This window comes from Electrona antarctica (genome assembly GCF_951216825.1).
Source record: "Electrona antarctica genome assembly, chromosome: 22".
In the NCBI taxonomy this organism is placed as follows: Eukaryota; Metazoa; Chordata; class Actinopteri; order Myctophiformes; family Myctophidae; genus Electrona; species Electrona antarctica.
Window position 1 is genome coordinate 22,463,562 of NC_136805.1, and position 14,128 is coordinate 22,477,689.

At 44.1% G+C, this 14,128-nt stretch overlaps 1 protein-coding gene across 1 annotated transcript in view; it reads left to right on the plus strand.

Annotated features, from left to right (window-relative positions):
• Positions 1-2,549: 2,549 nt before the first annotated feature.
• Positions 2,550-14,128, plus strand: part of LOC306915567 (heparan sulfate glucosamine 3-O-sulfotransferase 6-like) — a 19,386-nt gene continuing 7,807 nt past the window's right edge. Inside the window, exon 1 of the mRNA XM_079492972.1 lies at positions 2,550-3,187. Within this exon, the coding sequence (XP_079349098.1) occupies positions 2,655-3,187 (533 nt within the window). The 5' untranslated portion in view covers positions 2,550-2,654. The remainder of the gene's footprint in view (positions 3,188-14,128) is intronic.

Consider the following 14,128-nt stretch of genomic DNA (forward strand, 5'->3'; position numbering starts at 1 on the left):
CTTTTTAACCAAGATTAGGACAGATTAGCCCCTATTAGAAGTCCCATTTTAATTTGCTGGTCTAGGCTGCATTCTTGCTCAATTCCCAATAGGAGTTTTTGCTGACACCACGGGAGTGAGTGGGCTGAGAGATACAGTAGTTTTATGTCACAAATTACACAAAACAGAGCGATGACAAAACAGTTACGCTGCTAGACACGTGATAGCCTACTCTTCTCACTGCAACATACATCCAACGTAGTAATTGTTGCAACCATCCATAAGGCCTCTAGAAGTCTCCATGTAAACCTTGGGGTACTACTAACTCACGTCCTGCTCTGTCATTCTCTAAGCTTGTAGAATGTGACAAATCAACTATATGTACACTCACAAGTCACAAGCCACGTTATTAGGCACACTTGTCCAGCTGTTTGTAAATGCAAAGTTCTAATCAGCCAATCACAAAACAATCTGCTGCAGTTCAAACTGAGCATCATAATAGGGACGAAAGGTGGTTTAAAAACTTTAAAACATGACTTTGATTGTTTTTTTGATTATGGTTGTTTGTGCAAAATGGGCTGGTCTGAATGTTTCAGACACTACTGGGATTTCCACACGCAATAGGGTTTACACAGAGAATGGTCAGGAAAAAAACAAATCCAGTGAGAGGCAGTTCTGTAGGTGAAAATGCCTTGTTGATGCAACAACATCAAGCCAGACTGTTTTGAGCTGATAGAAAGAGCATCTTTGAATGCACAACATGTTGAACCTTTGAAGCAGAGGGGCTACAGCAGCAGAAGACCACAACCGGGTGCCATTCCTGCCAGTTAAGAACTGGAATCTGTGACATTTGGATAGTATGGTCAGAATTTAGTATAAGAACTGGAATCTGTGACATTTGGATAGTATGGTCAGAATTTAGTATAACATGAAAGGATGGATCCATACAGCCTTTAGTGCCTTGTATCAACGGTTCAGGTTGGTGGAGGTGGTGGTCACGTAATGGTGTGCCGGGGAGATATTCTTGGCCCACTTTGGGCCCCTTAGTACCAATTGAACATTTTGTTGAATTTATGCCAGGAAGAATTAGGGCAAAAAGCGGTCCGACCCGGTACTAGGCTAGCTACTACGTAGATACTATCACCTGGTACTAGGCTAGCTACTACGTAGATACTATCACCCGGTACTAGGCTAGCTACTACGTAGATACTATCACCCGGTACTAGGCTAGCTACTACGTAGATACTATCAAGCCAGGTGCAGGAACAAAGGTACAGAACAGAAAAAGTCAACTCTGCATTAGACATGACATGTATGAAGGGCTTGATGCCAAAGCCCTTATGTATCCATAGCCCATAGTTACGTTATGTTCATCACTCAATAAAGAAATAGGCCTACATAATGAATAAACTCATATAAATAAATAAATATACAAACACAGGTAAAAAAATAAAATAACATAGAACTTTGGTCATGCCAACAATAAAAGTAGATCAATGTCACATTTTTTTCACACAGTGGACAACTGGATACTTTAAAATTAAATACTTAATTGGAATGCTAAAATTATACAGTGAATCAGATTAACTAATCTTGAGAAGACTCTGATGGTGGTCTGTCTACTCTGGGTGCATGTTTACCATACCCGTCTCTCTGAGAGAAAGATTCTCACTCACTCACTCACTCACACACACACACACACACACACACACACACACACACACACACACACACACACACATACACACACACACACACACACACACACACACACACACACACACACACACACACACACACACACACACACACACACACACACACACACACAGAGAGAGAGAGGGGGGGGGGGGGGTTCATTCATTCTACTTAGCAGATAGCACCTGTCTGTCCCTGTTGAACCGGAGAGTGGAGGTTAACTGTTTGAGTCATGACTGGCTCCATGAGCTGTGTGTGGCCAGGAAGGTTATCAGACAGACAGGTGGCTGCAGCCTTGAGTCTATAGCCTGCCATTTGCAACACTTTTTATTTGCCTTTTTTTTCTCCACTGCAAATAAGTTCTGCTCACATGTTTCCAAATTCTTCTTTTTGGGGGAGAAAAGTGCAAGGTGCCCTCCAATCCATCAACCTTGATTGGGCTTGTCATTAATTTCAGGTCGCATGGTTTGTGAAATGGAAGGGGCGTGTGTTTGATGGACAGGGCGTGGATTGTCACCCAGACGGAAAGGGGTGTGTCTGCTCATGCAGTGCTCAGGGCTTCCTACGACAGACGTCCATGCCAAGGAAGAGAAGGCACAGGAGCGCACAAGTACCCCGAGCCCTCCCTCGGAGCGCACGCACGAGAACCTAACGCCGGCTGCCGGGGGACATAAACTCACACAATATTCTGAGTCACGGTGAACCTGATATGAGACTTATTTGATTTATTCCCTTTCTTCTTCCCTTTTTTGAGGAGTTTGCGACAAATAAACAAGTGACATTTGAAGATTTGTTGAGAAATATGAGTGGATATTTAAAGCGCAGTGGGCATGTTTTGTGTCACTTGACGCCGTGGCAAGAGCACGGCGAATTCATCCACAATGCTAACAACTTTTAAAAATCAATATAGTTTGGAATATCTTTTTTGACAAGGCATGCTTCCTGCGTTTGTGTCCTCTGGCTCAGGATAGCGACTAATGGGATGTAGTAATAAATGGAGAGCTGGGTTCAACTTTGGACACCTGAAGGTGCAGTCCAGGCTGTCGTTTTTCTTTACCATGATCATTCTTTTCATGTACCTATTCTACTGCCTCACCGGATACTGCGACTCTTTACCTAGACCCATATATGACCAACAAAGCAATTTTCTAAAGAGGATCCTCATAAATGATGGACAAGAGGCATCGCAACAGCAGCAGCCCGATGCGCGCAAGGACGCTCCCCCCGTGTCGTTTGTTCGGGAGCAGCTCTCGGACTTTGACAATTCGTACGGTGATTCACAACAAGGTGCCAGCGCGAACGAACTGCAACCGGTTCTGGGTGCCAACAACATCTCTATAGCGAACAACTTCGGCAGTAAAAAGTTCCCTCAGGCAATCATTATCGGAGTGAAGAAGGGTGGCACGCGAGCGCTGCTGGAGTTCCTGCGCATCCATCCAGACGTGAGAGCCATCGGTGCTGAACCGCACTTCTTCGACCGCTTCTACGACAAGGGATTGGAGTGGTACAGGTGAGGACGTAATACCTGTTTTTTTTTGTTTTTTTACTAAATAATTGACATTATTTATCAAGTGGTATTTTAACCAGACTATATGCGTTCGAGGTTCGACAAATCTGACCTGCACGTGGCTATCTATCACATGCTATTTTTACTGTAACAAATCAAAAGAAAAATCTGAATAAATTAGTGCATAAAGAGGATGCATATATCTGCTTCCATGGTATATCATATCAATTAATACTCTGGCATATTCTGTAGGCATATATATAATGCCGAACATCATTGGATCAAGATGGCAAGAGCAAAATATCTATTAGTGATCATGGAAATTGGCAAATTATTGGTGCATGGATGGCAGGAGCTTCAGTCACAAAGACCTTAAATGGCCATGCAGTGTTTCAACAGGAATCGTGAATAATATCATCTGCATTTGGGAAATTGGAAAAATCACACATAGGGTTGGAAATTGTGGTACGAGAGAGCACATTTAATGACTGTGATGTAGCCTAAGATTTACTCACTCTCGTACATGTATTTTAGCGATTTTGACATTTTTAATCTACGAGAGTCTTAAGTCCATGCACTTCCCCCTGTGGTGTTGGACAGACACCTCTGAGCTGAGCACCTGCAACTCAGAATATGTACAAATGCAAAATATAAAGGTGCTTAGTGCTTATAAAGTTATACCATCTTGCTCTTGATACAATACATCTACGAGAGTCTAAATCTTAGGCTAACTGTGATGCTTGTGTATTAGTAAGGCAAAACAGAAAGAGCAACTCTTCCTCAGATGACTGAGAATGTCAATGCTGGACATGATTAGACTGTCTGCAAGAACAGTTTGTGGACAACTACACTAGAGGGATGTTATTGAGCATCAAGCCCAATAAATGCAGAGTCCAGTGGTGCAAAAAACATAGGCAGTGCCTATTAGTACAGAGATGTGGAACAAGTGATATGGTCCGATTAGTTATCCTTCACCGTATTCTCAACAAGTGGGTGAGTTCATGTGTGGCATAAGAAAATGGAACAGGCCTGAATGCTTGACCCCATACAGTGAGGGGGTTTAGTGCACTGTTATGCTCTGTGTGTGTGTGTGTGTGTGTTTGTGTGTGTGTGTGTGTGTGTGTGTGTGTGTGTGTGTGTGTGTGTGTGTGTGTGTGTGTGTGTGTGTGTGTGTGTGTGTGTGTGTGTGTGTGTGTGTGTGTGTGTGTGTGTGTGTGTGTGTGTGTGTGTGTGTGTGTGTGTGTGTGTGTGTGTGCGCGCGCGTGCGTGCGTGCGTGTGTGTGTGGGGGCATGGCTTGGCTTGGGTCCACTTGTCCCCTTATTTTAGACTGAGGGTAGGGTCACTGTAAATCAATACAAAGTTATTCTGAGTGATCACCTTTACACTTCTATCCTGATGGGAGCGGCATCTTCCAGAATGATAATGCACATCCACAGGGTATGAGCTGTCACTGAATGGTTTCATGAATTTGAAAAAGACGCAAATCATATACCGTCGCCATGCAGATCTCAACCCAATTGAACTGAATTGGGACAGAAACACAGAATGTTAGACTCTAGCACTCTCCACCACTATCACAAAACACCAAACAAGGGACTATCTTTTATTGGAACGATATTCCATCCCTCCAGTAGAGTTTGAATACATGCCAAGGCGCATTGAAGGTGTTCTTGTGGCTCGTGATGGCACAACACCTTACCTTGTTATGTTGATTATTCCTTTAATGTGTCACCCGGCGTTTATGCTATCCCAATCTTGGTGTGCACAATTCCTATGCTCTCTTCTCCTCTCCACAACTCATCAATATCCCCTATCCCCTATCCCCTATCCTTCCTATGCTCTCTTCTCCTCTCCACAACTCATCAATATCCCCTAACACCAATAATGAGTGCCACAGAGTGACTCCTAAGGTAGGAGGGTATTCAGTCCGCTGCCAATAAAATGCTGTTTATTGAGCTGACACACTCCTTCCCTAAGTGTCCATGTGGGTCCCCTGGGGGACTTGCTCCCTTCCTCCTGTGCATGTTCATGTGTGAATCATGTGTGTGTGTGTGTGTGTGTGTGTGTGCATATGCGTGCGGTCACGGTGAGGGATGTACAAGTGTGAAATGACTGATCAACGAGATCTGTCGGGCTTTTGGCAGAGGATTAGGATGAGGGTGAGTGAGGAATGTGGTTGTAGAAGGGTGACTGATATATAGAGATAGGGAGAGAGCAAAACAAAGGAGGGAAGAAGAAGGAAAGGAGACATGACGGAAAAAAAGAGAGGCATGAAGGGGGACGTCAGGGAAAAGACAGGTTATCTGGGACAGTGATAGAGAGCGACTCAGAGAAACAGGGACAGGGGGAGATCAATACAGCCTGTTAATGATGAGTCCACTATGCAGCTCAGGTGTCACACGAACAGCAGTCCTCGACTCCATCAAACCCCAAAGCCTGTGTGTGCACAAGCATACATTGGTTCCTTCTTTTATCTCCTCCAGGAAAATCCTCAACCCCCAATTTTTCAAAATGTCTCAGGTGACGCTAAAACAGGTCGATTTACATTGTGGCCTATAACACGTAGGTGGTACCGTCAAACAACATTTTCCTGGCACAACTCCCTATTGCCATGCCCATTTCTGCCTAAAAAGATTTTCAAAACACACTTTGTGCAGCTACTCCTACTAGTCCTTTGTCCAAAACTCACACAAATTGGCATATTCCTTTCTGATTGGCTACAATTGCGGGAGGGGCTCATTTAATGAGAAAAAATCACACCTGTGTGAACTGAGTGGTGCAACTCCCCTCTCCCCCTGACCCCCCCCCCCCCCCCCTCTCTCTCTCTCTCTCTGTCTCTCATTAGCAGGCAACAGTGCAGCACTATCTCTGTGCTCTCTGTTTCTGGCACAACAGCGCCACTTTTGCCCCTACTGCTACTCATAGTCACATAGGTAGTCACATAGGTAGTCACATAGTTCAACACGGACACTCGCCTTTCACTACAGAGGCTCAGGTTCGATTCCCCAATGAACACAATATGGTCTGACTGGTTCAGAGACAGAGGTCCGTTCAGTAGGGAGGGGAGGAACTGCGGAAGATTACGTAACATCTGCGAGCATTATACTCTCCTTGTGGAACTCGTCACCGTCAGGTGAGGAGAAGCGGTTGGTGGTGCACCGGAGGAGACGTGGCTCTCTACTTCCTCCCTGGGACAACAGCATGAGGTTGGCAGTAACAGGGACCAGAGTGGAGAATTGGCAATGACTGGGGAGAAGATGAAAACAACTAAAACTTAAAGTCAGTGCCTCATTACTGTGCAAGTGTGCAGTGGCCATTTCCATTCTCCAATAAGTAGAGGAGACAAATCAGAGAGGGGCCCTCTGATTTGCCTATTGATTGGCCTAAGGGCCCTATCTTGCAAGTAGCAAGATAGGGCCTAAACTAAACTTTTTTGCCACGCTTTACTATTTTGAAAAGCATTTTTGAATAGTTCAAATAGCCGATCTACAAGCTCACAACGTGTTGATGTAGATCGGCTAGTGAACAATTTTAAAATGTTTTTCAAAATAGTAAAAAAGTTTAGGGATAAGGGGTAAGGCAAGGCACTGATGGAAATAGCGTTAAGTCTACAATGTATTCCTTACTCCAGAATGGTGCAGTTCTTGTAGCCATTAGTTGCCATTCTCCAAGCTTTCTGTGATAGAGTAGCTCTCTATTGAGCAGTGCAGTCAAAAGCTGCATAGTTGACATTTATGCAGTTTTTTAATACTTGCTGCTGATAGGACATTTGACCCTTCCCTGTAGTCTTTTGATGTAGATGTGATATACATAGGTTTCTCTCTCTCCCCTCCCTTCGGTCTCTCTGCCCGCTCCCCATCTCTCATAAAGGCCTAATGAAATGTGTGTTTTGTCCTGTCTTAATCTGCTGACAGCCCGTGTCAACACTGCGTGGATTGGATCAGAGTAACGACAGGTCAGGCATTAAAGTGGACAGCTCAGGGACATGTAAAAGGGCCGAGAGGGATTAGAGCCCATGCCATGGTTAAATAAGGCTTTATGAAGTGTTGGCCAGGGCACAGGAGTTTATTTGCTATGCCCGAGTGCTATTATGAGCAGGCCAGGGGTTCTCCTTCCTTGGTGGTGTTATGGTTTGTTGGAGGAGAAAATCATTATATCCAGTGCTCTGTAGTTCTCTGGCTTGTGGACAAGCAGTATAACGACATTTTATCGTGTGGCGCTAAAGACGTCAGCCATGATCTAGAACAGAATCTGTATGTCCCTACAAAAGTAGACCAATCACAGTGCAGCGCACTGCCATGTGCATACAGGAGATCACAAAGCTCAGCTGACACTGCTACAGCAATCACAGCTCAGCACAATGAATACAGCATCATTGTCTCCACCAGGCCGAAGGCATGGGGAGAGAGTATGTTTTGCACTCCGTCCGTGTGTGTGTCCGTGTGTGTGTGTGTGTGTCCATCCTTCCGTCCGTCTGTTACCAGCTAATCTCCGGCACCGTTAACCCGGTCAGATTCTGTCCAAAAATCTCACAAATCGTTACACAGTATCTCTATGGTCATGTGCGCAAGTCGGATCTGTCCGATATTTCATATTCCATCCTAATTGGCTATAATTGGCTTTCACAGTTTGCAAGATTGCCCCCTTTTGAACAAAAGCCTCAAATCATGAACGCAGCGTGCAATTTACGTGAAATCTTTCACACATTTTCTTACTAGGCTGAGGAATATATCCCACCCTTTTCACATTGGCCTGTTATAGCGCCACCAACAGGTTGATTTTTGCAAAACACATTTTTGGAACAAAATGCCTCAAATCATCCAATTGCCATCAAAGGCGTATGAAGAAATGGCACCCTTTTCACATTGGCATATTATAGCGCCACCAGGAGGCCACAACCTGACCTGCCCTGGTGGAGACCTGTGCCCCGAGGGGCACTTTTTCTAGTTGGTGATGAGTCTGTCAGGAAGATATAGATATGTATATTCATGATATATGCATATCACTGTAGCCCAGGATGAAGGAAAGCAAATCTCCCACTACAGTAACATTTTTTTTAAATCTCCATTTTATTTAGCTAGCTGTCATTTTCAATTTCATGGGGAAGCCACACCAATGGTAGAATCTCTGTGCCTTGTTCTATGCACACTTTAGTGCTCCAAATATGACTTTGTCCGATTATCTCCAATTATGTTCTCTCTTCTCTTTTCACTTTCCTTTTCATTCCCCTCTACCTCACCTTCCCTGTCCTGTCTGCACATACAGTACATATCATACTGTATATGTAGTTACTAAAATATTATTCATTTAACGTAATTACACGTTAAGTATGCAGTAATTCACATATATCAATTTGAAACGCGACCTCGCTATGAGATGCCAACAAAAATCATACGAGACTGGACTGGAAAGTATCACTTAAACATTCATCCCCTGACAGAGCTCTTCATTTCAAAGCAGTCTCCATGTCTTTGAGCTTGGAAAGAGCCTTGGCCCCTGTCTTCAGCTGGTAACCAAGTAAAACACATGGACATGCTTAAAGGAAGCATTTGGCAAATTGTTTTAGAAAAAATGCTTATATGTGGAAAAGTCTTGGCTTTGCCATCTACTGGAAACCATTCTGTGGTTTTATGGTGGAGAGCGAGCATTTAGACAGCAATAGTGTGTGTGTGTGTGTGTGCGTGTGTGTGTGTGTGTATGTGTGTGTGTGTGTGTGTGTGTGTGTGTGTGTGTGTGTGTGTGTGTGTGTGTGTGTGTGTGGCGCTGCGGCGCATCCATGTGTTTTCTGTACACACAAAGTCATATAGCGTGTGCACCCATGCGCGTGTACGCCACACACGCATGGGTGTTTCAGGTATATCTGATCATTCAAGGTCTATCCAAGCTTTCTCTGCACCTTCCCATTGAACCGCTCTACTCTACACCTTTCCTTGACACCATAAATATTCCACAGATATAAATGTCATTTCCCATATCGATCAGCTCAAATAGGTTCTCTCTATTGATTGCTTGTTCTCTGCCTTTATCAGACCGTTGCAGCAGAAGTTAATTAACTCTGAATATTCAATCTTGTTGACATGGTGCTGTTATACTGCCTTCCACCCATGGCATTGATGCCCCACACTCCCCATGAGGCTTAATGGATTTATGGGCTGTTTAAAATAATGTAATGTACAGCCATTAGAGATCTTTTTTCTCTGAGAATTATTCCGTCCTCTTACATATATCTCTTCCCTTCTCTTCTCATAGTCCATATACCAAACCAATCAACCTATGTTGCATAGTTCAGTAGAGTATTGAACAGTGAACACAGTACCTAGACAGGAATGTCCAGCTTTTATTTCCTGCTCAGCTTTTCTGCCAGTCACAAGGGCTTCCTCTGGGACTTCTCTTGGATGCACATTTAGGACTCTGTTCAATGTTAGTTTTTCTTTCTTCCTTTCTTTCTTTTTTGGCCCAATGAAAAGGTTTTTTGGACAAGAGCAACCTTTGGAATGGCCTTTGGAAAAATGGAAATGATCAAATGTATAGAATTTGAGTGAATAAAGAGGGCTTTGTATGGTGTCCAGTGGCTTTGCCAGTCTTTGTATAGTTGCATCATTGACTTTGTTCAATGACACAAACAGCAATGCTACCAAGTGTGTCTGCCCAAAGCTATCTGCATCAACATGGCATTTAAGGTACTGCTATTTACATGTAAAGGGATTTTGGTTCAAACTGATACTGATATGTAAACAAGGCTGAAAATGCTACATGAATATAATCAAACATGACTTGGCTGATGAATTGGTTTGGGACAGATATGGATTTTTACTCCACAGAAAGCAGGCACGATCCAACTCAGTCATCTATATTTTGACAGCTCATCATTGAAAGACCTTTCGACTCTCACAGCACGACATGTCTTATCCAATCAGATCAAAGCGAATTAAATTTAATGGAATATTAAGCCAGGCTAGAGTTGTAAAATAACAAGACTGGGCGGTAGCATATAAAACCTCACCACAACCCTATCACAGATATTCAGATGCTATAGAAAGAGAAACTCTGTGTTGTCCCACAAACACACTCTCGCACGCACGCACGCGCACGCACACACACACACACACACACACACACACACACACACACACACACACACACACACACACACACACACACACACACACACACACACACACACACACACACACACACACACACACACACACACACACACACACACACACACACACACACACAGCCCCAGAGTCAGAAATAATCTAAATAGACATGTTTGCATTATGGACTGACCGCAAATGTTTTTAAACAACATGACATATTGTGTCACTGTGTGTGTGTGTGTGTGTGTGTGTGTGTGTGTGTGTGTGTGTGTGTGTGTGTGTGTGTGTGTGTGTGTGTGTGTGTGTGTGTGTGTGTGTGTGTGTGTGTGTGTGTGTGTGTGTGTGTGTGTGTGTGTGTGTGTGAAATATCTGGACTGTTTTGCCATGCAAAGGTTGAGTATTTAAGTATTGAGAGTAACCTCAACACCAAGGAAGCTAGCTGTTTCACTGGAGCAGAACATTATGATGTCCTTCTAACATGTTCTACTCCTTCAGCTGTTTCACTGGAGCAGAACATTATGATGTCCTTCTAACATGTTCTACTCCTTCACTACAAATTCCCTTTCTCCCTTTTTATCCTTTGCTTCCGCTGTCTTATATATTCTTCTTCACTGTCTGTTCACTGTAGGACAGTCTAATGTCAGTTTATATATTCTTCTTCCCCCCGCCCATCCCACACTGTCTGTTCACTGTAGGACAGTCTAATGTCAGTTTTGCAGCACACATTTCAAAATGAATGTAATGAATATTACATTCATTCCATTACAGAGCGGCGGTGGCTCAGGGGTAGAGTGGCTGGATGGCAACCGCAAGGTTGCCAGCTCGAACCCGGGCTCCCCCAGAGTTAGTGTCGAAGTGTCTTTGAGCAAGACACTGAACCCCTAATTCTTCCTGATGTGCTGGTTTGTGCCTTGCATGGTTTCCGCCGCCATCGGTATGGGTGAATCTAATGTACAATCTATGTAAAGCGCCCTGGATAAAGGCGCTATATAAATGCACCATTTACCAATATTATTACTTTCACAATTAAATAAGTAGGTAGGACTGAATTACAAGCAATTTTCAAGTTTAGTTTGTGAATTAAAGTCAAATACTGAGACCTTGACTCTAACGCAGTAAAATCGTCAATGTTAATTTAACGGAGAGTGTAAAAAATAAATGAACACTGAGGATTTTACGGTGTACTGTTTAACTTTAACACACCACTTCAATCGAGCCACATGCACACAGTTTTCCATTTTCACAAGCCTGTCTGGAGAGCCTGGTAATCATTGACTGTGTGTGTGTGTATGTGTATGTGTATGTGTATGTGTGTGTGTGTGTGTGTGTGTGTGTGTGTGTGTGTGTGTGTGTGTGTGTGTGTGTGTGTGTGTGTGTGTGTACATGTGAGCGTACCCGTGTATGTATGTGTGTTTGCACTTACAGTTCATACTGTATATGGGTGTTTGTATGTGTGTACGTGTGTATGTGTGTGTGTGTGTGTGTGTGTGTGTGTGTGTGTGTGTGTGTGTGTGTGTGTGTGTGTGTGTGTGTGCGTGCGCGTGTGCATCCCCATCTGCAAATGTGCATCTGTCTCAGTTGCAGACCCCACTGCTGTCCTTCTCTGTTTAATGTCTGACCGGCCGGGTGAGAGGTTGAGAGAGGATGATGCGAGGCCAAGAGAGGAGTGAGAGATAGAGATAGAGAGAGAGAGAGAGAGAGAGAGAGAGAGAGAGAGAGAGAGAGCGAGCGCGTGAGAAGCTCCGCTCACCCAGGGGGATTCACTCAGAGGAACACACCTTTCTTTGTCCATCAGACATTTAGGGGAATTGGTTAATTTGTGCGCACGGTCTGAGTGGGGGGGACGGGGGACGGGACGGCTGTGCTCATTCTGTGAGGAAATGAGATTAATTAAGCCTCAATGAGAAGAGCTGTGGAGGGAGGAGGCAACTGCTCAAGTCGAGGGCGAGCGCAGCTTCAAACATAAACAATGATGGGAAAACTCTGAAAACCAATACCATCGCCCCGGCAGTATCCTGTCAAGAGTTATTAATCTCTACCGTCTTCTTCTATTCCTTCGCCTTTCCTTTTTTAAATTTCAATTTACGCAATTTCCTTAACCTTATTTTGTCGTATTTTCCTAATCAGTGTCTCTGTTTATTTTCTCGGCTAACCAGTTCATCGGTCTTACTCATGATGATCATCCCTATTTGATTTCTTGTTTGTCCCTTTGATTTCCGCTAAGGTGAGACGTAATTTGTTTACACGTCTTCATCTCACAGCCTGACCTTTTAGTCATTGCGTTGTGTTTAATAACCCTAATTTTATCACACCGCTTTTATGTTTTACAAGTTACAGTATCAATTATGAGAAAATCGACTGAACTGAACTGACATCTCCATCTGTTAAGTCCACACTGAAGAGTCTCATGGATCATGCTATATAGCAGACCACACCATGGACCACTTCCAACCATAAAGTCTGCTTCCAGCAGCACTGATTTCCTCTCTCTGTGCTTAAGAAACTGTTAACAATGAGCTAAAAAACCGCAAGGAGTGGCTGACGGTAACCGGCTCAGGAAGTGGGTTTTCATGATAGGACAGTATCGAGTGTTGTCATTGGTCGAGACTTGGGGCGTTGCCAGACGAGAAGAGCTTCCAGGTCCATGTTGAGACGATTACAGTGTTTTTCTGAGGTGTGTGTGTGTGTGTGTGTGTGTGTGTGTGTGTGTGTGTGTGTGTGTGTGTGTGTGTGTGTGTGTGTGTGTGTGTGTGTGTGTGTGTGTGTGTGTGTGTGTGTGTGTGCGTGCGTGTTTCGCACACATGTACACGCATCTTAGAGTGCGTTATTTAGAAAAGATGCTTAATTACTGGAAATGTGGGTGTTTTCTTTTCCCGTCTCTGCGATGAGGCTAAACGATACAGTATGGGATGTTTTGGGTTTGATCTTTAACTGGACTGAAGGCAAAAATGGATAACTGCACATCAGAGGAAAGAAAAACAGCTCTTTACAGTATAAAGTTCACCCCCCCCCCGCCCTTCCTCCAAAAAAAGGAAATAGAACACCTTGTCAAAAGCACAACTTGTAAAATATTAATCTGAAACAGCATAATGCATGAAACAACTTTGCCCAAAGACCTCACCATTTTGTGAGGCCTTTACCGCTTGAGATGAATTCGAACTGGGCCGAATATCAAGTGACCGGCTGGCTAACTTACACTCCTGAACACCCCCCCCCCCCCCCACCCCCCCAGCGACCTCATTAGCTATGAGGAAGTTATGACATCACCGGGGTCAGGCTGAGGCAGAAGGAAGGAAGTGACCCCCCCCCCCCCCCCATGCAATCTGTCCATCTCGCCACTACAACTATCTGCCCATCCTGTAGTCAGGAGATGGGATGATGGCAGGGTGTGGGCTAAGGACCCTGGTTACCCACAGATAAATCTACAAGTAGTTCCACTGTGGTTCCGGCAGGAACTCAGAGTGAGATTTTCCCATTTGATAAGGCGATGAGGATAATTAGCATGAGCACGCATGCGCATATGTGCTGTTACTTTATGTACATACTCTCACTCTGTCTCTCTCTCTTATACACACCCACATGTATAATACATATCTCTGTCAAATAACAGCAACACCCACGTGTGCACATGCATACAGTATGTACACCTTGCTCTGCGTCTGAAGTTCCTGTCACCATAAGATGAATAGCGTTGGACCATATTTTCTGTACTTCCTCTCTTCATTCACCAGTCTTTTTGCTTTCGCTGGAATGGCTTTAGACAATCTCGAAATAAATTATGCTCACATACACGCACATGTAGGCTACATACACGTACACACACATATACCCACGCGCGCA